This window comes from Tripterygium wilfordii, chromosome 9 (assembly GCF_013401445.1).
Source record: "Tripterygium wilfordii isolate XIE 37 chromosome 9, ASM1340144v1, whole genome shotgun sequence".
Taxonomy (NCBI): domain Eukaryota; kingdom Viridiplantae; phylum Streptophyta; class Magnoliopsida; order Celastrales; family Celastraceae; genus Tripterygium; species Tripterygium wilfordii.
The window spans coordinates 1,980,965-2,004,629 of record NC_052240.1 but is presented as its reverse complement, the minus strand read 5'-3'; the positions used below and the strand labels follow the sequence as shown (position 1 = coordinate 2,004,629).

The following is a 23,665-nucleotide window of genomic DNA, read 5'->3' as shown; positions in this document are numbered from 1 at the left end:
TTCACTTCTGATCACAATATATATTTCATGTGGAACAAGCCCAGCCCAATATAGCCTGAAAGATTTGGATTCAAATGTCTGGGCCAAAACAAACAAAACCCTGCCCAATAAAGCTTGATGGGCCGACAATTTTCTCCCAGCATGGTAGCATACATCCACTAAGACCCAATCGCCAATGCAACTGAAACTGATACAATGAGTGAAACCCAACAAAAACAAAGACCTCCACTTTTATCAACCTTGAAACATATTTTGAATACAAGCACCCAACAAAGAAAAGAAACATTACATGAAGGAAGAAGAAGAGATTGGTCCTGAAACACCTCAGAAATTATACAGATGGCCAATACCCAGTAGGGAATCAAAATGAGCTGCAAAGACCTTCATTTAACAGTCAAAAACTAAAATGGACTGTTTACAAGTACAAGATTAGACCGGCTCAACATAATTCTGGAAAGCAAATGAAAAGAATTAAAGTTTCTAATCAAAAGCTCTACTAACTCCGCAAAATTCCGCCATGGAATTGGGCATGTCGATGAGTCATACCTTCAAAAACCCTAAAACGAAGGACCAAATTCTGCATGTGTATATTTGCAAACTAGAGACACTCATCCCTGGCAATCTATTAATTCCGTCTCACGTGAATGTGACATAGCAGAATACAAATTAGATAGGCTCGGAGAACAAACCTTTTTGATTACATTGGACCTGGTCCGCTACAAAAGACTGGCCACCAAAAAGATTCATGTGAATTTAGGTTTAGGCATGGGTGTAGTAGTACTAGGATGTGTGTGACCAAGCTTTTGAATCCAACGAAGCGGCCCCTTCTTGTGATCTTGGCAAGCTGGGTTTTGTACCAAATTCAGGGTTCCATCACGAGCAAGTGAAAATTCAAATTGCTCCAGTACCTTCACAATCTGACAGAACTCGGGCCTCTTCTCTGGATGCAAGGACCAGCATTGTTCAATCAGTGCGCGCAAGGCAGGCGGACACTCACCTGGAATGATAGGTCTCAAATTCTGGAAAACAGAAGCAAGTGTTTTGAAGTCAATACTATGACTCTAAAGTACAGCTATTGAATCTCACAAGAGAGAAGAAGGCAAGGCGGTAATACAGAATGTTGACAGACTGCTCGAGATGACAAAAACTTGTAGCAAGAAAACACCATTTATAAAAAGTCCTATATCAAGCAATTAAAACAGAACAGTCGGGAGAGGGATGGTAAGTAGTCAAGCCTAATGTGTTGAAGGGCGTTGATTCCTAGCCATAAGCTCCTAGCATAAAACAACAAATTGGACATTACCGATATCTGGTCTGGTTTCTTATTGTTCAATTTGAGAGATTTAAATAACTCCTCACATATCCCCACAAAAAGAGAGCGACAGATCCAGGGGAGGACGAGAGGTAGTCATATATAATAAACCCACTCTGCAACTAAAGTTGAAATGCACAAAAAAAAAAAACCTAAGTGAGGGAATACCTTATTCACAACTGCAAAAGCAGCTTGGATGGGATTCATATCCTCATAAGGGATAGTTCCTGCCACCATTTCCCATAGGATAAGCCCAAAACTGTACACATCAACCTTTTTACCATAGGATTTCTTTTTTATCATCTCTGGTGCCATCCATCGATAGGTCCCTGGGTCTTCAGCCAATGAATAGCAATATGCCTCCTCACAAGCTATACCAAAATCAGCAATTTTCAGGTGGAACTCTTGATCAATGAGAACATTCTCAGGTTTCAGGTCCCGGTGGATGACACCTTGAGAGTGAATGTACTCCAATCCTCGAGCAATGTCCAAAGCAATTGCTATTAACTTCTCGAATGGAATTAACTTATGCTCAAGCTTGTGAAGGTACGCTCTCAAGGAACCCTCTGATAAATACTCCGTAATAACACAATAAACTGGAGGCTTTTTGCACGCCGCTACAAACTGTATTACCGAATCAAAATACATGAGAAATAATTCATGGCAGCATCCTCAACAAATGTATCATGATCATCTACAACAGTTACGACCATAATTCAGGATTCACATCTAAATGACAATGTATAGGTATAAAAATTGCAAATAACTTCTCTAATGGATTCGTGTAATTGACCACAAGTTGTTTGATAAAGGCTTGATAATTGTTGATATAGAGATGAAAATCAAGTAATCAACATTGAAATAGCAAAAATAGAGAAGTTCGATTACCTTAATCACGTTTTGATGATGAAGGCGGGATAGAAGAGTGACTTCTCTATTGTATTGATTCTCCAGTCGGGTTGCCAGAGTTCCATTTTCGTCATCATCATCAGGTATCCTAATAATCTTAACTGCAACAGGCTCGTCATTATATATTCCATGATAAAGCCTGCTGTATGTTCCATGAGCAAACCTAAGCCCAAGAAATAGCTTGGACAAATCAACAGTCCATTCATCAGCCATCTCCACAGCAGTAACCCTGCCACCACCATGATCAAAATACTTCGTCCAGGAAGACTCCTTCTTGCTCCTCAATTTGTCATGCCCTTTCAGGGAAGCCAAGTGCCTAAGTGGACTTGTATTTGAGGACTGCAATGATTTGGATGACTTTAATTCTTGGACGTCTTTATGGAAAATCTTGCTCATAATTCCTTTGTCATTTGAATATTTTCTACTAGGATGTGGAGTCGAGAATCTCTTTCGATCAGACCTTGCTTCCTTGAACGCATCAGAGAGACAAGTTTGCGAATGAGGAGACAAAGATCTCTGCTTATTGGTAAGAGGATGTTGCTGAACCTGAGAATTACTTGGAACATGTAGTTGTTCGTGTGGTGGTTGATACTGACTGGACGAAGCTGCTCCGGCTCCAGATCTTGATTTCAAGCCAGATCTCCTCTCAGGCCGGACGTCGAAAGAAGGGAAAGCAAGCGATCTTGAAGAATCCAGTCGATAGCAAACTGTTTGAGAGAACTTTGTCCTTCTTATCCAAGAATTAGGTCCTTCCTCCATAGCTGAAAACCCAGCAATCCCAATACTATGAAAAACCTAAAAGACTCTATACCGAAACAGATTCTGCTTAATCTCTATCTCCTTCTCCTTGTGGGAGAAAGAGGTAGAAGGAAGCTTGAAATTAAAAACGAAATCCTGAAATAATTCTAAATAATTTACAGAGGTTAAGGGACCGAATTTCCCCAAACCCATTACCCATAAATCGATGGAAACTCAAATATCGGCTTCTATACAATCAAGAAACCATTCAAATTCATGAAGACCCATCATCAAAAAATCCATCAGAACTAACAGCTTCTTAGAAACCCATCAACACAGAAGAAAAGACCGCCGATCCTTTTGTGACTTCAAAGTTCAAAGTCAAGTACCACAATCCGTTGAGTCCTGGAAATCCCACACAGAACCCCAAATTGAATTTAAATTATCTTTAAAAAATAAAAGAAATGCTATCATTACGAACCCGCCTGGAAAGAAATCTAATCATCATGTCAAAAGTCAATACTATCTCAAAAATTACAATATTCATATCGCAAAATAACAAATACCCAGATACACACGCATGACAGAACAATTACCTAAACACAAAATTACCTTTCTTGGTTTGAATTCGTGGTTTAGCAGAGGAAAGACAGCATCTTTACACGAGATAGAAGCAAAAAAAAGAAATCCCGAAATCCAAATTAGGAAGCTACGAACCCGATAAGTTTTGGAGGGGGAAGGAGGGCCCGGGTAGAGATGTCCGGTGGCGCAGTGGTGTTGGTAAGAGGGGACCATTGAGGAGCCAAGTCAAAAAAAGACAGAATATTTTTGTTGAAGGAACTTACATAATAATTAAGAGAAATCCAAGTGTTGACATCGAAGAGGATACAGTGTAGCAACGTTTAGATGGTACGGTTAGCACGGACACCAGCTTTGTGGGTGTGCGTGGCCCTGATTTGTTGTTCTGGACCTTGTGCTAGGTAGAATGTAACGGTAGGTTTTTTTTTTTACTGTAATTTGGATAGTTTTGACGCAAAGTTAGACCCGTTATTATGGCATTTTTGTATTTGACTAATAATTTATAATTTAATATAATATATATTTTGTAAATGAAAATGTAGATTTTGTTGTCATATACTCATATTTTAAATAAATGTGAGAATGCCCTTATGGAAACTTCCATTACATTTCCAATTCAAAGCAAATTCTAAGGTTGCAGTTGACTTTTTTATTTTATTTTTATAAAACATTAATTGTAAATTAGAATAGACCAGGAAAAAATATCAATGAGAGGTGGTTCGGTTGACAATCGATTGGAATAGGTATATGTATGTCCAATGTTTGATTCTAATGAGAAATATATTTCTCATCGGTATTTTTAAATAAAAAAAAAACAGGAAAATTTTGTTTCAATTTTCAAATCAACATGCGCAAATCATTCATAACATGCAAATAGATAATGCCTAGATGGTAATTATGTGTTTGGACATCATAGGAGTCGAACCACAATGTTGAAAGAAGTCCACGTTCCGAGCTGATATTATAGCCCATTAATCACCTGGGCTAGCCCAAAACTATATGCTGCCTAAGCATTAATCAAAGCGGATTACATTTGACAACGTAAGAGCAAATTCACTGTTCAAGATTTAGATGCTCATGAATCCTAGATATTATAAAATTGTTGGCCCATGGATTTAAGTTGTAATACAATGATGGTTTTTTGTTGTCTCAATTCTAATGGGCCAAGCATGGGGGAATGGTGTTTGGCTAGCCCCCGTGTTGGCTCACTTTGTCCAAAATGGGACCCACTTCAACATATACACACACATTTTGACACAAAAATCAATATTGTACCTCACCTCTATTACATAAAAATCAAGCCATAAAATTTACACCATTGTATCCATCTTATTTCCATTCTCAGCCACATTAGTAAAACACGTCTCGCAATACAGTCACATCAGTAAAATACAAATTCTTATACATTATCCATGCCCCACAAAAAACCATCATTTGTGGTTGCTCTCAGCGAGGCCACAGCCCACCAAGAAAGAATCCCAAACCTAACAAAGCCCACCTTAAAATACCAATCCAACCAACAAGTCAGGGCTTCAAACTTGGGCTGGGCCGTATTGTTTCAAAGTCCAACCCATTTGTTCAAACCCTAGGCGTTTTGTTTGCAAGGCTAAACTAGGCCCAGCACCCTGGTCACTTGTGGATCAAAGAATAGTCCATGCTGGGCCTGAGCACTCTCAAGAGGACATAAACTAAGTCCATTCTGGCCTCGCAGATTTTGGGTGTCCCTGTATCCAGTCCAGGGGCCCTTAGACTGTTTACTTTTTGTCGAGTTCATAGTTTGTTTTTTTTTAAATACCGAAGAGAAATTTGTTTCTCATTAGAATCGAACCATTGAGTATATATATGTCTTTTCCAACCGATTGTCAACCGAATCATTTCTCATTGGTGTTGTCGAGTTCATAGTTTCCTTTTCGCTTTATTGCTCCAGATAAAGCCAAGTTTGTCCGGTAAATTAGAAGTGATAACTAATGTTGTTTCCCATTTTAACCCTCAATTCATACGACATATGTGAGATTGTCATTGATTATAAACACTGATGTTTAGGCTTTAGATATATGAAAGCATGAAATTGGGGGGCGAAGCATTTTTCCATTAACAATGGTAAGTTGGGAAGAAAACTAATCAAAAGAAAGAAGAAAAGCAAGAGCATGTTATTATTTACTCATCATCCCCCAATATATACATCTCTTTAGTTTACATATTAATATTCAACCCGGCCCCTTTTTCAGGATTACAAAGTAATCAAAACTGCAAATTAAACTCACAAAACTGCAACGGCTGTACGATGCATATTAGGCAACATATCAAGCAAATCCACAGTCAGCATCGATGCCTTGGGCTTCTGCAATCGACCACTTCCATATCCCATCGACAAGTTCTGCATACTCGGTGTGATCCGCTCACATGTTCTAAGCCACTTAGCCTGCATGTACCTGTGTTTTCTCCATGGCCCCATGTGAATTTTCTTCTCCTTCATGCATTTCTTAGCACCCAAACACAATATCTTTATTACATTGTTTAATCTCTCAATTTTCCCAGCAAAAACTTCTGGTAATTGCCGGACTAATCCGTTGTAATCTTCACTTGCTCTCGCCATCTCAAACTCGGCCCGGAAATTTAGTTCGATGATCACCCTTACTCCCCCTCTATTATTAATATTTGAATTGTCCATCACATCTATGAATGTATGCTCCCCTGAAGGCATATCTGGAGAGTTTCTCCACTTTGACCTACAAATGGCACTATTGAACCCGGAATTTTGGAGGCGGCCGGAAACTTCTCTCATGAGGCAATTCCGGCAGCCGCCCACCATTGGTCTTCCACACCCACAAATTGTCCCTGACATTTGTATGTCCTTCAATGCTTCCTTGGTTACATTTCTAATTCTTGATTCAAGAGAGCTTGTTCTGCATAAGGTATCCTATCAAGACCAAAACACAACATAACAGATGAATTTCAATGCCTATTCAATCATCTGAATTAATTGTTTATAATCATATCATGTATATATATATATATATATATATATGTACCTGGAGAAGCTGCTTCTGATGGGACCAGAAACTCTTGTCCTCTTCAACGCCATCATTGTTTTCATTCTCTTCATCTTCATCAAGAAATTCTTCACTTTCTTGGCTATTAAATCTGCTCTCTTGCAATCTCTCACCATCCTCATGATCAAGAAACCCAAACACCATATCAGATAAACTCGAATCAAACTCAGATTTACGACTCTCTTTAGTCAAATTTTGGGGAATGATTGAGATTTCTGGGTTTGCTCTACCCATCTCTCTGTTTGAGAGCTCTAGGTAATTAAGAATAAACAAAAGGAGGAAAGTAGTTTTGTTCTGGTTTGGATAAATCAACTAATTTAGAGTCTCCCTTTATATAGCAAAGTTTCGGCTGACGTGGGACCCAGCTGGACCTACGTGGACCAACGAGTCGCCGCACACATGTGAGCTGTCTTAATATCTACTTGGCATTATTTAATTGGGCAACCATCAAGTGTGAACAGCTGGGCTTATAGCCTATATCGAGGACTAGACAGCATGGATCCACGTCAGTCAAGGTTTCAATGATTGTGATCAAACCGATCAATCCGGATATACTCGAATATTCATTTCACACATTTTTAATATTTCCTTATTAATTAAAATTCATATAAGATAATAAGTTTGAAACATTTTAGTCGATATGCATCCTTGCTATCCTATCCGTGAATCATGAGGGAACACCACCAAGCGCAAGAGATGGGATTTGACGTGTCGATATGCTGGACGTTGATCGAAGGAGTTTTATGACTTTATCCATTGGTAGGTGGGACCTACGTGTTGGTCTACCTAATTCAGAAAAGGTCATTCGGATTTGACAATAAAAGAATGTCGATAAAACGCGGCGTCCAGAGAGTGGTTGTGCTGCTTCGCGCTATTTTGTTTGGCATCTGGGACAAGATTCCCCTGCATAATCCAGAGAGAAGAGACAATATTGAGGGTGATTTGGTCATTTTGTTTTGATTTTTTTTTTTAATAACAAGGAACATGGGCGTTTGGTTATATAATTATCAGATACTTGAATTGCCCCGCTCTCCTCAATTATCTAGTAAATTGTTGGGCGAAATTGCATATTGTTAAGAACATATATATCACATCAGTTGGTTAAGTTCCAACTAAGTGGTTTATATGGGTAAATTCATCTCTTACATGTCAACAAGGTATTTTTCAGACCCAATGAATTGGGGTTGGGCTATAATTTACCGTTCGAGTTTGATGTATCCATGAATAATCCACAACAAACAACATTGTTGGCGTGTTACTTAGGGACGTGAGTTTCTTATACATATTATAATTTATAACAACTCATTCTCTCTCTCACTTGCGACGGCTTATATAACATTAAATATTAATCAAAATCACCATGACATTGTGTGTTTTTTTACTTAGAATAAAGTGACTTGAGAGTAATCTTTATTCTTATCCTGATAAAAGAATCATTAAGCATGTCACGTATGAAAATGACCCTATAGTGGGTATTTTACACTAATTGTTTATATGTACCTAGCTAGCTCGAAAGTTAAGTTTACATAATATATTAGAAGCCTTTTGCTTTTAATTGCATAAGATAAATGGGTTTGATCTTATTGAAATCTTGCCTTCTTCTTTTAATCATTTTTTAATCTCAACATGTAATATTCATCAGTCAGTTGTAGTAAATATCTGCAATCCCAAGTTCCCACCCACCCTCTATTTCAATTACTAAATAATTCCATCTTAATTTATTCAATCTTTAATTATAAACATATTAAGAATAAATGTTAGTATTGATAATGACTTGATTTGTGTTTGATCCGTTGATGAAGATAATAATATAAGCCATCCTAGTCACCATATTTGTCCAGTTTCACTCTCGCCAACCCCATTTTCTTCTTGAGAAAAATATTTGGCGTCAATGTCATGCACTTAATTACTTTCAAAGATAAAGATAATCACTTTTTTTGCCATTTTAAATTCAAAAAAGGCTCACCCAACTTTGTTCCCGATAAGTAATTATACCCAATTTGACCTCTTCAAAACGGTACACCTGGACAGATTAATTTAGGAGTAGATGTATGTAGCACTGTTACAATACGGTACACCATCGCGTTGTGGGTGGTTGAGACCCAAGACCCACACGACTTTGTACCTAAAAGGCACCTCAAGGGGTTGAATGTGATCTTAATAGCTATAAACCAGACAATTTTATGCTCACCAAACGGAACGATATGATACATTTTTATATCTTAAGAATATGGATAATGTTAGAGACTCCAAAAAAGTGACCTCAAAAGACCCTCATTTAATGTGGGTTGTTGGATGTGAAATGGATCCTACATGTGTGTTTTTAATCAATGGTTATTTTAATGTCACATAGATTTGGGAGACTTTTGGGGATCTCTAGCATTGTCCTAAGAATATATACATAACACATCAGGATTTAAAAACATCCGAGTCATTAGTTGGATTATAAAGATGATATGTATTATTCTGATAATTTGGATTCGAATCCCCCTCTCCGTTTAAAAAAAGAGAAATTAAAAACGCATAACAAAAGGCTGACTTGAACTGTAAATGATAAGCATGCATGGATCGAGGATATATATTATGCTGACTTGGTCATGTCCTGTTAGAGATTTTTCAAAATTATTTTGATTTTTGTTTTGAAAAGACATGACGTTTTAACATACACTTTCATTTTAAAAGACATGTTTTTATTTGGTTTGGAGGCAACTCTTCACATTGTAAAGATATGTCATTTTATGGTGTCCTAAAAGAAGAGTCACCATTGTAAAGACATGATCATTCGTTGTAAGAACATGATCATTCATGTAAGGACATGATCATTCATTGTAAATACATGTCCTATGTGAAGAGTTACCACAAACTCTATAAATAGAGTTATTCTCCAACCATTTGAGCATCCAATTTTTCGATCAACTTTCTCCCATTCTCTCTTCATGAAGTTTTCTATTGTTTTTCTATTGCTGCAGAAATAGAAAGACAAGTATCTTTTTTTCTCTTGATTATTCTCAAAGTACTCTGACCTTCTACTGCTATTGCACCAAGAAGAAGGTGGTCCATAGACCAAGCTTCATTGTATCCTGGAGGCGGATTTGCTGTAACCTAGTGCAACCATTTGGTGGGGGCAAATACTGTCTTAAGGAAAGCGACTACGCGCCTTGAAGCACCAGTTTTGTACAAGTTTTGTTGCAATCACCACCAATCCTACCATATTTCTCCAACATGTCCATCTCTTGCGCGGCCACAGATACAACAAATTATTTGCTCTAATGATTTGCCTAATAAAACTCGAAACTTTATCCATTAATCAGATAAATGTAATTTATAGATTAATAACACATTTTTATCCAAAGAACAATAAATGATTCAAAATACTTAAAGATGTTAATACATTCACACATGCATGTTATCATCATCACAGCCACAATGCTACTTGTCCTAGGACAAAGACTTCAGGCCTAAGCCCATTGTTCAAACTTTTTTATTGGGCTAAACAACCAATGTTGGGCCTTGTTTTACTTTCATGATTGGGCTCAAAATGCTACTTTCATCTGCGATAGAACATTTAGATGGACAAGATCTTGGGAAGTTGATCCTTCGATGGTCAATTTTTTGAGGAAGGGGCAAGCAGATATGAAATATTCAACAACAGCTCCACTAACATCCGCATACTTCAGCTTTAGAACTCTTAGCAAATGCAGAGTCCGAGTCCTCCAGAGAGCACCGTCGTTACATGACAGCGGGAAAGGGTAAACATTATTTTGATGCATGCCACCAAAATAATAAGGCCCGAAGTCTATCACAAATCGTTTAACACCCTTTTGGAATACAAAATTAACCCATCTATCAATATCACATTTGTACTTTGCATCCAACTCAAAATGAACTTGAAAGTCGTCTATGGTGGATCCTTGATATGCCTCCAAGACACTATTTACCCGATTAACATATCCCTGCTTCTGCTCCTCAGACGGTCTTCTAAATTCTCCATAACGAGAGAGAAAAGTCTGTGAATCATCAAAATTTAAGGAGGGACAAAAAGTCCAGACTTTGAGCCATCGACGGGCTACAACACTAGTTCTTGCTGCTTCTTTCATTGTTAAGCGAGACAGAATGGACACCGGCAGTGGCGGAGTTGGGATGGATTGTCACTGGGGTCGCACTTTCTATAATGATAAACAATTATATACCAAAATAACCTATTAAGAGGACAAAATGATATTAGTTAAAATCACCTAAATAATCATAGTCATAAAAACAAACATATTACAATTAGACAAATAACAAATAAAATATTACATATATTAATTTTTTTTTTAAAAAAATTGAGTGGGGTCACTTGACCCCACTCCACCCGCCTATCTCCGCCACTGGACACCAGGACTATGGCCAAGTCTCGCATAGGGTATGGTTATTGAATAGTAATTTGAAAGGATGCCCAAACTAAGCCCAATACACTTGTGGATCCAACAATAACAACCAATGTTGGGCCCCAATACTCACTCAATTCAACTATTCAAGAAAAATGTCCAATCCATGAAGGCCACTCCTACAACACACTTGTGGGTTCAAGTAGAACCAATGCTGGGCCTGAATACAAACCCAATGCGAGACTTGGCCACTAGTCACTAGACAAGACTTAGGGCAAATGCAATGGGAATTAATTTGCTGGACCAACATTTTTGTTGGCCCGGTCCCACCTCTATTACACAAAAAGTCAAGTCAAACACGAATTCTAATACAGCCACATCAGCAAAACACAAATTTCTATACACTTTTTCTTCCCACACACTTTCTCTTTCCACCCAACCCAACAACATTCCATTCCTCCATATTATCTACAACAAAACTACATCAAAACATCAAATATCAATACATCCACATCAGCAAAACACTTATCCCAATATAGCCACATAAGCAAAACACATTTTATAATACAACCACATCAGCAAAAGACAATATATTTGTTGGTCCAATACCACTTTACAATACAGCCAAATGGGATGTAGACGTGACTCAAATATCTTTTTTTTGAAAACTATTTTATATATATATAAGAAGATATTGTTGATCGTTTCAAGTTCCTTTTTTTAAGTGAGCCGACATGCATGCATGATCAATTAATAATTAAATCTGCTAATGGAATGTAGACGTGACTCACAAATAAACTTTTCAACATGGGTCTACAACAACTAGTTGATTAATTAAATGAACTAAACTGAAAATAATATGCAAACAATACTATGATGTGAGAGCACAAATTGCTTTAATTAATTTTTTTTCCTAGCTAAGGTATAATAACACTAGGGATTCAAACCCTCACTAGCAGGAAATACACAATACCTTTCCTACACACTATCAACTCAAATGTACATAATATTTTAATTAAATTCTTTTTTTTTTGAAAAGAGGGAGGGGATTCAAACTTTACTCGTTAGGACGATGCACAATATTATTATCACTCTAAATAATGGTTCGGATGTATATTTATGCATTTCTTAAACACACAACGTTACAAGATAAAAAAAGGTTTAGTCATAAAAGATCACTTTTCAAACTTTAATAATATATATTTATATGATGTTAAATGCTTGAAAATAACAACTCAAACATCACTTTAGACTAAATATTAATCAAACCAGTTTAGATAATGACATTATTAATGCACTATTTTATCGTACCATCATATTGGTGATTGTTCACATCACGCACTTGGCGCAAGTTAACCTCGTTACTAGCTTTATTGTTCATATGTAAAGCCGACTGACTGTATGAATGCGTGATGAATTTCGGTTTGATGTCGTAAAAGCCTCAAATTTAGCAAGAATTATTAGATGGGTTTGTGATCTCCAATTTTGTGTAAGCAAACCCTCGATTTTGCCCCAAAAAATTAAAACCCCCGTCAGGATTATCACAAACAAACATAGATTTATTCTCTTGACAAATTTTCAAATATACTGAGTCATTTGTAACTCATGTATGTCAGCATCATATCAACAGTGAGTCGCTACTTGTTTTGTGGAAACACATTGCTTTGATTTTTCTTCTGGTTTCCGTGTTTGTCTACTCTATCCTTTCTGTATTCATTTTCTTTTGATACGCTTTATCTGGAAGTCTTATTGAAGGGAGCTTTGGCTCAGTGAAATTCAGAGGTGCCCAAAGAGTTTAGGGCCGAATCGGTGAATTGGGTGTTGATCGTTTTGAAGTTTTAGCCATTTAATGTTGAATCACTGTGTTATACAAATCAAAGAAACGAGGGGTCGTGAATGAAGGGGAGATGAGAGGGGTGATTTTGATTTTAGGGAGACAATGACGGGAGGGTCATTGGGGATACGGTCTGGTAGTTATGGGTCATTGGATAAACAACTTCAAATCAACGGCAACGGTGTATTACCAGTCCAGACGACAACACGCAGTAAGCCTCCAAAAATGCTCAAGGAGAAGGAAAGATTGTTCCATTGGATCTGCAAGTTCGCCGGTCGCAAGAAGGTTGGGATGCTGCTTCTTTGCATAATCTCGGCGGCTGTTTTTGTCTGGGTTGTGTATGTAGGGAAAGGTCAGTCGGAGTCTTTGCCCATCTGATTTGAGCATTTAATCATCGCCTCTTGAATTTCAGTTTCACTTTTTGTATTTGTTCCTTAGGATGAAACTATAATTCAATTCTGGATGTTGGTTGTTAATTGCATAGATGCGTTTACTTCTGTCTGGATTGGTGAATGCATATGCAGTGGTTCCTTTTCAGTTATGTTGTGCTTTTGTGAACTGTGCTGAGGAACTAGCGCCTCTACTTTGGGGATACTCAGTAGAGTTATCTTACTGAATGATTTGCATTCTATTTTTAAATGGCTTTTTTGTGCGATAGCTTTTGGTTTTATTCAGCTGATAGCTTTTTTGTAGTTGTCTATCCATATAAACGTAAATTCGGAAATCATCTTATTTTGTTGGTGGGCGACCCTTTTGCTCTTCACTTTCTGTTACTTGTCATTTTGAGATCATTTATGCATGCCATCCTTTGGATAATTTGTTTCCAAAGGCTGCTATGTTACAATATTTTTATCTGTTTCAATGGGGATTTGTTTACTTATTACTATGAAAAAGAACTAAAATTTGCTTGGCTTGGTTTTAGGTGAAGATTCACAGGAAGGTGATCGCATTAATATTGCGCTCAATAATGGCAGCTTGTTTATAAATCATCTCAGTTTTTCACCAACAAACAGAGAGCAAAGTAGTAGCGCAGACAGCAAAACTTCTATTATCACAAGAGCCTTTGAGAATTTTGCTTTGGCCCCTCCTCCTCCTCAATATTTTATGGGCTACACTCTTCCACAAGGACATGTACGTAATAATTTTGCTTTACCGCCACCCCCAGCCGATAAAAAGAGAACTGGACCACGTTGTAAGTTTTCTTTACTTTATTTAATTATTATATTATTTTTTTACCTTATGGTGTGCAACCTATATGCCACATGTTTAATTTCTGGAAACAGTGTCTCTACATATTGCCCGGCCACTACTCCGCCCACTACGGGAGCTTTGTGCACAGAAGTTTACCTTTTTCCCCTAAACTTGTATCTCTTACCTGCTAAATGTTTTCGTGGGTTTCATGTCCTATGACTCCTATTTTATTTTTGCTATATACTTGAAACTAGTGTGTAGTGCATGACCAAATGTTAATTTCTACTCCCTAAGAACTAATGGTAATGCTGTGTCACTGACGTTTGCCTTTCAAAATAGACAGAAAAAAGTTGTGATGTCACCGATATTTCTGTGATTGTTGGTTGTTTATTTTCAGCATGTCCTGTATGCTACCTACCCGTGGATGAAGCCATTGCGTTAATGCCAAAGGCTCCGTCATTTTCTCCTGTGCTTAAGAATCTTACTTATATCTATGAGGAGAAGTTAAATAGAGAGACAGAATTTGGGGGCTCAGAGTTTGGTGGATATCCTTCTTTGAGTCACAGAAGTGATTCTTATGATGTAAGAGAGTCAATGAACGTTCACTGTGGGTATGCCCTTTCCTTACGCCTCCCCCCCCTCCTCTTTCCCCATCTCTTGTCATAATCTTTGAATGGATTTTGTTGTTTCTTTTTCCAATTTTCCCAATTCACTTTGTGACATAAAAATGTTTACGCAATGAGCTATACACATGGTACTTTCCTTTTGGCCTTAATTTTATTTGTACATTTTGCTTAATAATATAATGCATGCTTGCATTTATCAGATTTGTCAAAGGAATTAAACCTGGTCACCAGACTGGATTTGACATGGATGATTCTGACCTTCTTGAAATGGAGCAGTGCCATGGTGTGGTTGTTGCATCAGCAATATTTGGTAGTGCTTCTTGTAATACTATCATTTCATACGAACATTCCGATTCTTGAGCTGGTCAGTTACTTCCTTGATAATTTCTTATTAATTGATTCCTTCTCTCTCAGGAGCTTTTGATATGGTACAGCAGCCTAGTAATATCAGTGAATATTCCAAGAAAACGGTCTGTTTCTTCATGTTTGTGGATGAAGAAACTGAAGCATATTTGAAGAAGAATGGTGGGTTGGGAAGCAACAGGAGAGTTGGCCTGTGGAGAGTTGTTGTTGTTCACAATCTTCCGTACACAGATGGAAGACGCAATGGCAAGGTAGATATTCTGAATTAGCTCTCTCTCTTTTTATTTTCAGTTTTATCATAGTTTGGTGTAGATGTCATTTTAACTGCTTGCTTGGATATGATTCTAATAGGTTTAGTTATTTGCTTCCCTTTCCAGCTTGATCAGTCTTTCATAATAGACGGATGGAAAGATATAGCAAGCAATGCAGTTGATCCTCTTTCCGAAAATAAAGTTGTACATTACATTAGTCAACGTTCTTGCTGGAAGGGGTGAAAAACTGAAAATAGGAAAATTACACTATCAGTATCCACCCAGTTGAACAGGGAGAAGCGTATCCTCATTGTCTGTGTGACTCTAACTTGTATGCAGTACTAAGATAATATCTATTAACTTTATTCATGATAGTATACTAGTTTTCTTCTTTAAACTCATTGGAATAATATGATTGTCATGCTTGCTCCTCGGCATTTTTGTAAACCAATAACCATTTCTGGGACCTACCCTCCTCAAAGCTGTGTGATGTGCTGATATAACTTGGTACTTTTTCTTTCTCTCTGAATAGAGATGATTTTTGACTTTGACGATGGCTGTCACAGATTCCGAAGCTTCTTTTGCATAGAATGTTTCCTAATGGCCGCTATTCCTTATGGATTGATGGAAAACTGGAGCTTGTCGTCGATCCATATCAAATTCTTGAAAGGTACTTTTGATTTCTTGTTATTTTCTTTCCAATCTGTCTATCACACTCATTTGTTCAATCCATTGACACCTCGTTAGAAGATGTGATCACCTTTCATTTTTCTGAGCAGCATAAAGAGAAAAGTGATCTACATTATGATTAATGTGTTTCTTTTGTATTTATTCTATCACGGGGAGTATCTTTTCTGCATCAGTAGATCTTCTAATGGAAAATTTATTAGTTTTGTATGTTGTAAGATAGGAACTTTAAGAAACTGGTTAAGTACGGTTTTAAGAATGTGGGGAAGCGGAATTAAGTGTTTCTCTTGAAGTCATTTTACTGGTCCTTGATTTGGAGATCCTGTTAGATACTAGTTGTAGCGGTCCATCAAGTATGTGAATGCTCACCATTTCCCCAGATCTTATTTTAGGCATTATTCTCTTTGAAAAAAATTATATTTGGTACACCTTGTGCATGGGGATAAGATACGCGTATATCTTGCCTCTCCTGACCTTACCCAAATTCTGTACAATGACTGAATTACTAAAATGATGATAATAATAAAGGAATACTGATTTTGCATTATGTAAAAATATTAAGACTGGGCACCTTATTTAATTTTTAACGTCACTCTGCAGGTTCCTCTGGAGAAAAAATGCAACTTTTGCTATTTCTAAACATTATAAACGCTTTGATGTGTTTATTGAAGCTGAGGCAAATAAAGCTGCTGCGAAATATGATAATGCTTCCATTGACTTTCAAATTGAGTTTTACAAAATAGAGGGCTTGACACCTTATTCTGAGGCTAAGTTGCACATTACAAGTGGTGGGTGTAAAATGCTTTTTTTTTTTTTAAATTGTTGGTTGCAGCAGCTTTCTTGTTTCGTTTTTTCCTGAGAAAGGAATTTTGCTTTTCCTCATTATAGCAATCTTCTTATGGATGGCTATTCAGATGTTCCCGAGGGATGTGTTATAATAAGGGAGCATGTTCCCATCAGCAACCTCTTTACATGTCTTTGGTTCAATGAAGTCGATCGGTTCACTCCCCGAGACCAAATTAGCTTTTCCACAGTGAGGGACAAGATTATGGCCAAGACAAATTGGACTGTCGATATGTTCTTGGACTGCGAAAGGCGGAACTTTGTCGTTCAGGTTGTTATTGATGCTTTTCTGGCTATTTTCTTCCCCCTAAAAACTTGTAGTGTAGTTTCAAAATGATAGGGCATGTTAACCTGCACGCTTTCTAACTCTCATTTATTGTTGTTGCGTCCTGCAGAAATACCATAGAGACGTATTAGAACGCCTGAGAGCACCTCTTCCGGTTGCCATTCATCCCCCTCCATCACCACCAGTTTTGGTTAATGCATCCCCAGCGAAATTGTCAGCTGAGACTTCCCCCGAAAAGTCTGCGCCTCCTCCTCCAGGCCAGAAGCTCCCCAAGCGTGCTAGGGATAGGAGGTCTGGCTCAAGGCGCCACCGAAAAATTGTTGCTGGTGCTGGTGACACTGATTAAAATTTTGTCAGACGCGGGTATCATTCTTTTTTTGTCCTTCCCCTTTTGTCCAAATTATTCATTGCGGGGATAAAAGATGTGTGCAAGAAGAGCAATCTAGTTCTGTTTCTATTGGAACTCAAATCTCTCAATTTTTATACGTTGGGGCATCGGTTGATTTTCGTTCAATTTTTTGTTGTATATATTTTGATTCCAATAAACAACATATGGTTTGCCAGAATCCTTGTTATGGGAAAAATACGTTGTTGTTCCATCATTGTTGTTGCAAATGTTACGCCACTTCACTTACATAAAATAAATCTGGGTCTGACGCCTATGTTGTATATACAGACATACAGTTATCTTGGACTCCGTGTTATGGGATTGAAATTGTAATGGATCCCAGTCTTGTTTGACAAAATGTATATAAGTTGGTTGTTTCTAGCTTACATCCTTCAACCTTCGTGAATACTCTACTGCTAGAAATCATGAAAGACATGACATGGTCCATATGGATGGTTTAAGAAGAAGACGTCCTATGAAACAAGTTGAAACAATTGAACATTCGCTAATTTTTTTGGTATTCCAGTTACTGTCAACATTAAATCAACATAAAACTTATGTGTATTGTTGGACAGACGACATTCAAAATGGACTTTGGTATCCCAGCGGCCAAATTGAACACACAAGATTCAACTGAAATCGTAGGCTCAAAAGGTCTCACATGATACACATAAAATCTTGTGCGTGTATTTGGGGTAATTGAGACTGGGATGTATCATTTACTGTATTAAATTATATTGGTTTTGAGAAAATCAAGAATCCGGGGTCCCACCAGATCCTTATCTAGAATCTCTCAGAATCTTCGAACACCACGAGAACATGTTTTCATGATTATCTTCTACTTGCAAAATCCCCAATCGAGGTCAACGATTAGGGTTTTAATCGCGGGGACCATGGCCTCTCCACCACTAATTCCGACCGAATACTGACCGTCCGATCACACGGAAATGTCGTCCTCACCGTCGTCGTCCTCCTCCGCTTTCTCTCTGATCTGCATCCTCCACTCCCTGATCGCCCTTACTAGTGGGGGCCTCATGATGTTCCAGATGAAGGAAATCTATACTTTCACTCACGGGATCGAGACCGCGACGAAACTATTAGGCTCCACAACTCACGATCAGCTCCTGATCCGGACCTCCGATTCATTTTCCGGGTTACTCCTGTTTGCTATCGGGTTTTTGATATTCATGGTCTCTTTCGTGAAGGATAGAGAGTTCCAGTCATTCTTCGCCAAGGGATGCACGATCCTCCATGTTTTCATGGCTCTTTGGAGGGTTTACTTTGAGAGGCGAGTCGAAGATCTGGCCTGGGATTGGTTGCGCCAGTCAGTTGGGGATATAGTATTGGCTCTCTCGTGGGTTTTCTCTGTCGTCTATACATGGAGAGAAAAGTATGACTAATTATGTTTAAATTTTTAGTTTCTATATTCGATTTTGAGTGTGTTTATTTTGTTGATTATGCAATTTCAGTTTGAGAAAAATACGGCAAATCGATGTTACTTATAATCATTAACAGAATGTTGTAAAGAATGTATATTTTTGAGTTAACTGTGAATATTAGTGCATAAACTGGGTTCTAATAGCTGCTTTTGTTGTATATAGTGTCTCTGAGAATTTCTTGTTTTTACTTATAGAGCCATAATTGAACACACTAGGGTTTCGTGAAATGTTCTGTGTCATTTGAGAACACGCGCACTCTGTTTATAGTGTAATTTTGTTACCAGAATATTTTATTTTCAAGGATCTGAAATTTATAGTATTTTAAAGAGATAACAATGGCTGTTTGAAGTAGTCAATCTTGTCCTCTTGTTGCTGTTGAGAATCTGAACTTTTCTTTGTGGGAGCTTATTGAGAGGATACGTTTTGAATGTCCTGATTCCTGAGTATCTGGTCTGATAAGTCAAAACATGAGGATTTGCATGTTTTGATTGAGTGTTTCCTTACTTCTGGTGTAAGGACCACCTTTATGCATGTTGAAACTTGAAGAAATTCACTTGTCTTGAGGAGTGCATGGATTTTGAAGCTGTGCTCAACCTAAATAATATGATTGAATCCTTTTTTTGGAGCCTTGATTGAATCCCATCGGATGAGGTCTGCAGGAAGACCCTCCGAGTCGAAGCGCCGCCAATCACGATAAGTGACCTTTGTAATCTCCAATTCTCCATACAGTAATTCGCAGGGGAAAAGTAGAACTCAGTGATTCCTCCAGCTTGGATGAGAACTTCGAAGGCCTCTGCATTTACAGCCAATGTAGTTCGCGTGTGAGGATAGAGAAGCTTGTAAATGGGTCAAACATCGGTGTGCTGCTAGGATGAATGGTTCCATGCACACATGAATTTGCAACCTGTTGCATGATCAGTCAATCATCCTCATTAACATCGCATATTTTCTCTTTGGCACTGACTTTGAGCAAGTCTACACATAATTGTGCCTGTGAGTGGTTGTTGGTGGGTGTGATACAAGCATACCAATGATGGATGAGCTGATGAACGCCGGCATAGTAGGAGGAAACATGAGCTTTGGCAAGTTGGCAAAGGCAGCTTGTGGTTGCATCAACAGGAGGGGTGAAAATTTGCTTTGGTGGTGATGATTCTTGCTCCCTTGGTGAAAACTCAAAGCATTAATGCTGTTGAGGAATGGAAGATAGATTTTATGGTAGTCGTATATCGATTACAAAATGATAAAAATCTCTAATTTTTGGTATCCCAAAGTTCCTAATATGATGCAAAATTGATAAAAAATCTCAACTCAACAATTAATATCTGTTTATCCTAGTTCTTGAGTTGGATGCATAAATAATAATCTAAAACAAGTATTTATGACTAAGAAATTAGAATGTGAATTTGTGATTAGTCATGACTTCAATGATCTCAACTGCACACCCGAACCCCTAATTGAAATGATAAAGATGATGTGTATCATTCTAGTGATCGGGGTTTGAATCCCCTCCCTCGTTTCAAAAAAAAACACTAAATACACAGAACCTTACCTTAAGAATGATATCATGGAGATTGGAGAGTTTTTAATTTGTGATTACGTGTTTGGAGTTGGATCAAAGTCCGAACTACCCATACAGAAGTCCTTAACAAAAAAGAACTCTTTATTTCAGATTTAACCAAACAGGTAATCCTTTCCTACGCTTCGTTTCAAGAGAGTCTGTAGAGAGTAGAGACAGACCTATAAAGACTTCAGCTTCGTTACGGTGCTGTTCGGCTCTCATTTCCCACAATTGGACTCCAATACCCGTTCAACTCCACCTTTATTGCAAAAACTTGGTGTTAGGGTTAGTCCAATTTTGCCAATTACCCCTATGGAACCCCGTAAATTCCCAGTGATTCTTCTCCTCCTCTGTTTTTCCATCAATGTCTCTCTCTTCGCCACTGTCTGCGCCTCATACGTTGCCGATTCCTCCCAGATCGCATACTCCATTCACTGCAATCACATCGTCCCTGAATCCGCCCTTGAACCCTCCACCTTCTTGGGGGGCCTCACTGCCCAAAACCTTCGCTTGCAGTCTTCATCATTCTCCGGCGGCACCGAAATCCTCGGCGAAGTCTCTCAGTCGGAATATTACGTAATTTTCAATGCCCAGAATGCACGCTGGACATTGCAGAATGGAACTTATGCGATCAAAGGGAATTTGATGTTTCGAACGCCTCGTAATGTTGTATACAGACCAGAGCACAGCAAAGGGTTTCGGGTCCGGGGACCAAGATTTCCGGTGAGGCGAGGTGTGGCGAGTTTCAGGCTTAGTGGGTATTGGTCACAATCTACTGGGAAGCTTTGTATGGTCGGATCTGGGTCCAGCTACAAGAATGCAAAAACTGGTAATTTAGGATTTTTGAATGTTGTTCTTAAACTTGGTTATCCGGTTAATTCAAGTGCTTTTGATAGTTTGGTTAAGGGGGCTTTAGAGAGTGTGGATGATAAGCGTAGTGGAACTTATTTTGAGCCTATTTCAATATTGGGTCTGTCTAAAAAATTGAGTTATGAGTACAGATTGATTGAGAAGGGAAATGAATGTTTAAATGGAAATGACGAAGAAGAGAATCTGCCTCTCAATGAGGCAAGCAGAGGTTTGTGTAGGCTTCTTGGTCAGATCTCTCAAAGGTTTGAATTGGATTATGGGAGTAATTGCCATAATGAAACTTGTAATGTTCTTGGTGCTGCTGGTAAATACATGCCCAATGTGATGTTTTTCAGAGGTATTAGATGCATTGAGAATAAAAAAATGCAGATATTGCTTCGTTTTTACAATTCTAGCACCATAGCCTATAGTTCTAGATTTGATTTTGATCCTCATACCACGTTGATTGCTGAGGGGAGCTGGGATCAGAAGAAGAACAGGCTTTGTGCTGTTGCTTGTCAAATTCTGAACATCACAGATTCTTTAACTGGTGCTTTTGTTGGTAATTGTTCAATTAAGTTGAGCTTGAGATTTCCTGCTGTTTTGTCACTAAGAAATCAGAGTACAATGTTGGGGCAAATTTTTAGTGATTCGACAAAAGATGAAATGGGTCACTCTAAAAAGATCACATTTCACAGCTCTTGGGGAGACATGGTGACTGTCCCTGGTCTCAAATATGAATATACTGAGACTGATTCTGTAGCAAAATTTTGTTCAAATAAGACTTCTAAAAGTAGGGGGGAGACATACCCTGATGGGTATTCTTTGGATATGAGATTTGACATGTCCATGACAGATAGCAAAGGAAAATTATCGAGAGGCCATGCATCCCCGTTATTTGTGGGTGATCAATTATCATATCGCAACTTATTATATGGTCCCGGTAGTCATATTGAGCCCCCACTCCGATCCAATGAAAACTATCAGAATCTGCTAAAGATCAGTTATGGATTGAGTTTCACACCTACTAGTTTCATGTCCAATCGTGATATGTCTTTGTCTGAAGCAGTACTCATATCCGCTGAAGGCATTTATGACAGGAGTACTGGTGTTTTGTGTATGAGAGGTTGTCGACACTTACGATCAAATGATCTGAAATTAATGGAAAATGCTTCAATGGACTGCGGGGTTGTTATTAATATCCAGTTTCCTCCTTTGAACGCAAAGGGTGGTGAACGTGTCAAGGGAACCATTATGAGCACACGGGAAAATTCAGACCCTATGTACTTTGAACGCCTGGAGCTGTCTTCGAACTCAATTTACACTACGCAAGCTAAAGAATCCATTTGGAGAATGGATTTTGAGATTACAATGGTTTTGATCTCCAACACCCTTGCATGCGTGTTTGTAGGCTTGCAGCTGTTTTATGTGAAGAAGCACCCAGATGTGCTGCCCTTCATTTCTGTGGTCATGCTACTGATTCTTACATTGGGATACATGATTCCTCTATTATTAAACTTTGAAGCCTTGTTTCTGGCAAATCCTAACCGTCAGAATGTTTTCCTCAGAGGAGGAGGATGGCTTGAAGTAAATGAAATAATAGTAAGGGTGGTAACAATGATAGCTTTCCTTTTGCAATTTCGTCTTCTCCAGCTCACTTGGTCTGCAAGACAGAGTAATGATGGCCAGAAGGGCTTGTGGAATTATGACAAAAAGGTTCTATATGTTTCTTTACCATTGTATATGCTTGGTGGGTTGGTTGCCTTGGTTATATACTATATCAATAATTCTCACCAGAGCCCCATTTTGCAACGCCATGATGCAATTTCTCCCCAACGGAATATGTACCGAATTTATTATCAGAGGCATTTGCACCAGCAACATTCTCTTTGGGATGGCCTCAAGTCTTACGGTGGTCTGGTTCTCGACAGTTTCCTGCTTCCACAGATTTTACTCAACTTGTTCCTCGACTCGAGAGAAATGGCTCTTGCTGCTTCCTTTTACACTGGAACCACGCTTGTTCGATTGCTACCTCATGCATATGATCTTTACAGGGCTCACAGTTCCTCATGGGTTTTTGAGTTGTCTTACATTTATGCAGACCATAAAATGGACTTTTATTCGACTGCCTGGAACATTGTCATCCCCTGCGGTGGTTTGCTGTTTGCATTGCTCATTTTCTTGCAGCAAAGATTTGGAGGTCGATGCATTCTTCCGAAGAGGTTTAGAGAGAGAGCATCATATGAGATGGTGCCTGTAGACAGTGGAGTGGAATTGCAAGGAGAACAGATTCAAAAGAATTTCTCTACGTTATAATACTGTAAACACATTTCATTGCATTAATTTACTTGGAGCTTTAAGAGTTATGCTTGCAAATGCCAGTTATACA

At 38.3% G+C, this 23,665-nt stretch overlaps 5 protein-coding genes across 10 annotated transcripts; 3 read left to right on the top strand and 2 right to left on the bottom strand.

The window, feature by feature from the left end:
- Positions 1 to 272: 272 nt before the first annotated feature.
- LOC120005817 (serine/threonine/tyrosine-protein kinase HT1-like) lies at positions 273 to 3,805 on the bottom strand. Of its 4 annotated transcripts, none has more exons than XM_038855662.1 (4): positions 3,677 to 3,805; positions 2,201 to 3,364; positions 1,481 to 1,936; positions 273 to 1,019 (listed from the first exon to the last, which is right to left on the bottom strand). In XM_038855662.1, the coding sequence occupies exons 2-4, from the start codon at positions 2,978 to 2,980 to the stop codon at positions 744 to 746; spliced, it is 1,512 nt and encodes a 503-aa protein (XP_038711590.1). In that variant the 5' UTR covers positions 2,981 to 3,364; positions 3,677 to 3,805; the 3' UTR covers positions 273 to 743. The 4 variants fall into 4 exon arrangements, with proteins under 4 accessions (XP_038711590.1, XP_038711588.1, XP_038711591.1 ...); XM_038855660.1 differs by having other exon boundaries at positions 3,572 to 3,729; XM_038855663.1 differs by having other exon boundaries at positions 2,201 to 2,982; positions 3,572 to 3,698.
- Positions 3,806 to 5,656: 1,851 nt separating this feature from the next.
- On the bottom strand, positions 5,657 to 6,886 carry LOC120006284. Its single transcript, XM_038856267.1, has 2 exons — positions 6,571 to 6,886; positions 5,657 to 6,458 (listed from the first exon to the last, which is right to left on the bottom strand). Exons 1-2 carry the CDS (start codon positions 6,823 to 6,825, stop codon positions 5,799 to 5,801), a joined length of 915 nt encoding a protein of 304 aa, XP_038712195.1. The 5' UTR covers positions 6,826 to 6,886; the 3' UTR covers positions 5,657 to 5,798.
- Positions 6,887 to 12,412: 5,526 nt separating this feature from the next.
- Positions 12,413 to 17,711, top strand: LOC120006391. Its single transcript, XM_038856414.1, has 9 exons — positions 12,413 to 13,147; positions 13,718 to 13,987; positions 14,384 to 14,597; positions 14,813 to 14,922; positions 15,027 to 15,226; positions 15,793 to 15,896; positions 16,514 to 16,701; positions 16,828 to 17,027; positions 17,152 to 17,711. The coding sequence occupies exons 1-9, from the start codon at positions 12,901 to 12,903 to the stop codon at positions 17,386 to 17,388; spliced, it is 1,770 nt and encodes a 589-aa protein (XP_038712342.1). The 5' UTR covers positions 12,413 to 12,900; the 3' UTR covers positions 17,389 to 17,711.
- A 527-nt stretch (positions 17,712 to 18,238) lies between these two features.
- On the top strand, positions 18,239 to 19,927 carry LOC120006096. Of its 3 annotated transcripts, none has more exons than XM_038855979.1 (2): positions 18,239 to 18,820; positions 19,529 to 19,927. In XM_038855979.1, exons 1-2 carry the CDS (start codon positions 18,378 to 18,380, stop codon positions 19,599 to 19,601), a joined length of 516 nt encoding a protein of 171 aa, XP_038711907.1. In that variant the 5' UTR covers positions 18,239 to 18,377; the 3' UTR covers positions 19,602 to 19,927. The 3 variants fall into 3 exon arrangements, with proteins under 3 accessions (XP_038711907.1, XP_038711908.1, XP_038711909.1); XM_038855980.1 differs by lacking the exon at positions 19,529 to 19,927 and adding an exon at positions 19,386 to 19,428 and having other exon boundaries at positions 18,240 to 18,820; XM_038855981.1 differs by lacking the exon at positions 19,529 to 19,927 and having other exon boundaries at positions 18,241 to 19,026.
- An 812-nt stretch (positions 19,928 to 20,739) lies between these two features.
- Positions 20,740 to 23,592, top strand: LOC120005496. The gene has a single exon (XM_038855143.1). The coding sequence runs from the start codon at positions 20,740 to 20,742 to the stop codon at positions 23,590 to 23,592; it is 2,853 nt and encodes a 950-aa protein (XP_038711071.1).
- The last annotated feature ends 73 nt before the right edge of the window (positions 23,593 to 23,665 follow it).

Bases quoted from the DNA above. Each gene is read 5' to 3' on its own strand.
- LOC120005817 (XM_038855662.1), bottom strand. From the start codon at position 2,980: ATGGAGGAAGGACCTAATTCTTGGATAAGAAGGACAAAGTTCTCTCAA. The intron at 1,937-2,200 runs GTAATCGAACTT...TCGGTAATACAG, and splicing joins ATCATCAAAACGTGATTAAG to TTTGTAGCGGCGTGCAAAAA. The intron at 1,020-1,480 runs GTATTCCCTCAC...TCTGTTTTCCAG, and splicing joins CTTTTGCAGTTGTGAATAAG to AATTTGAGACCTATCATTCC.
- LOC120006391 (XM_038856414.1), top strand. From the start codon at position 12,901: ATGACGGGAGGGTCATTGGGGATACGGTCTGGTAGTTATGGGTCATTG. The intron at 13,148-13,717 runs GTCAGTCGGAGT...GCTTGGTTTTAG, and splicing joins GGTTGTGTATGTAGGGAAAG to GTGAAGATTCACAGGAAGGT. The intron at 15,227-15,792 runs GTAGATATTCTG...TGGCTGTCACAG, and splicing joins ATGGAAGACGCAATGGCAAG to ATTCCGAAGCTTCTTTTGCA.
- LOC120006096 (XM_038855979.1), top strand. From the start codon at position 18,378: ATGTCGTCCTCACCGTCGTCGTCCTCCTCCGCTTTCTCTCTGATCTGC. The intron at 18,821-19,528 runs GTATGACTAATT...TGAGGTCTGCAG, and splicing joins GTCTATACATGGAGAGAAAA to GAAGACCCTCCGAGTCGAAG.
- LOC120005496 (XM_038855143.1), top strand. From the start codon at position 20,740: ATGGAACCCCGTAAATTCCCAGTGATTCTTCTCCTCCTCTGTTTTTCC.
- LOC120006284 (XM_038856267.1), bottom strand. From the start codon at position 6,825: ATGGGTAGAGCAAACCCAGAAATCTCAATCATTCCCCAAAATTTGACT. The intron at 6,459-6,570 runs GTACATATATAT...TGGTCTTGATAG, and splicing joins ATCAGAAGCAGCTTCTCCAG to GATACCTTATGCAGAACAAG.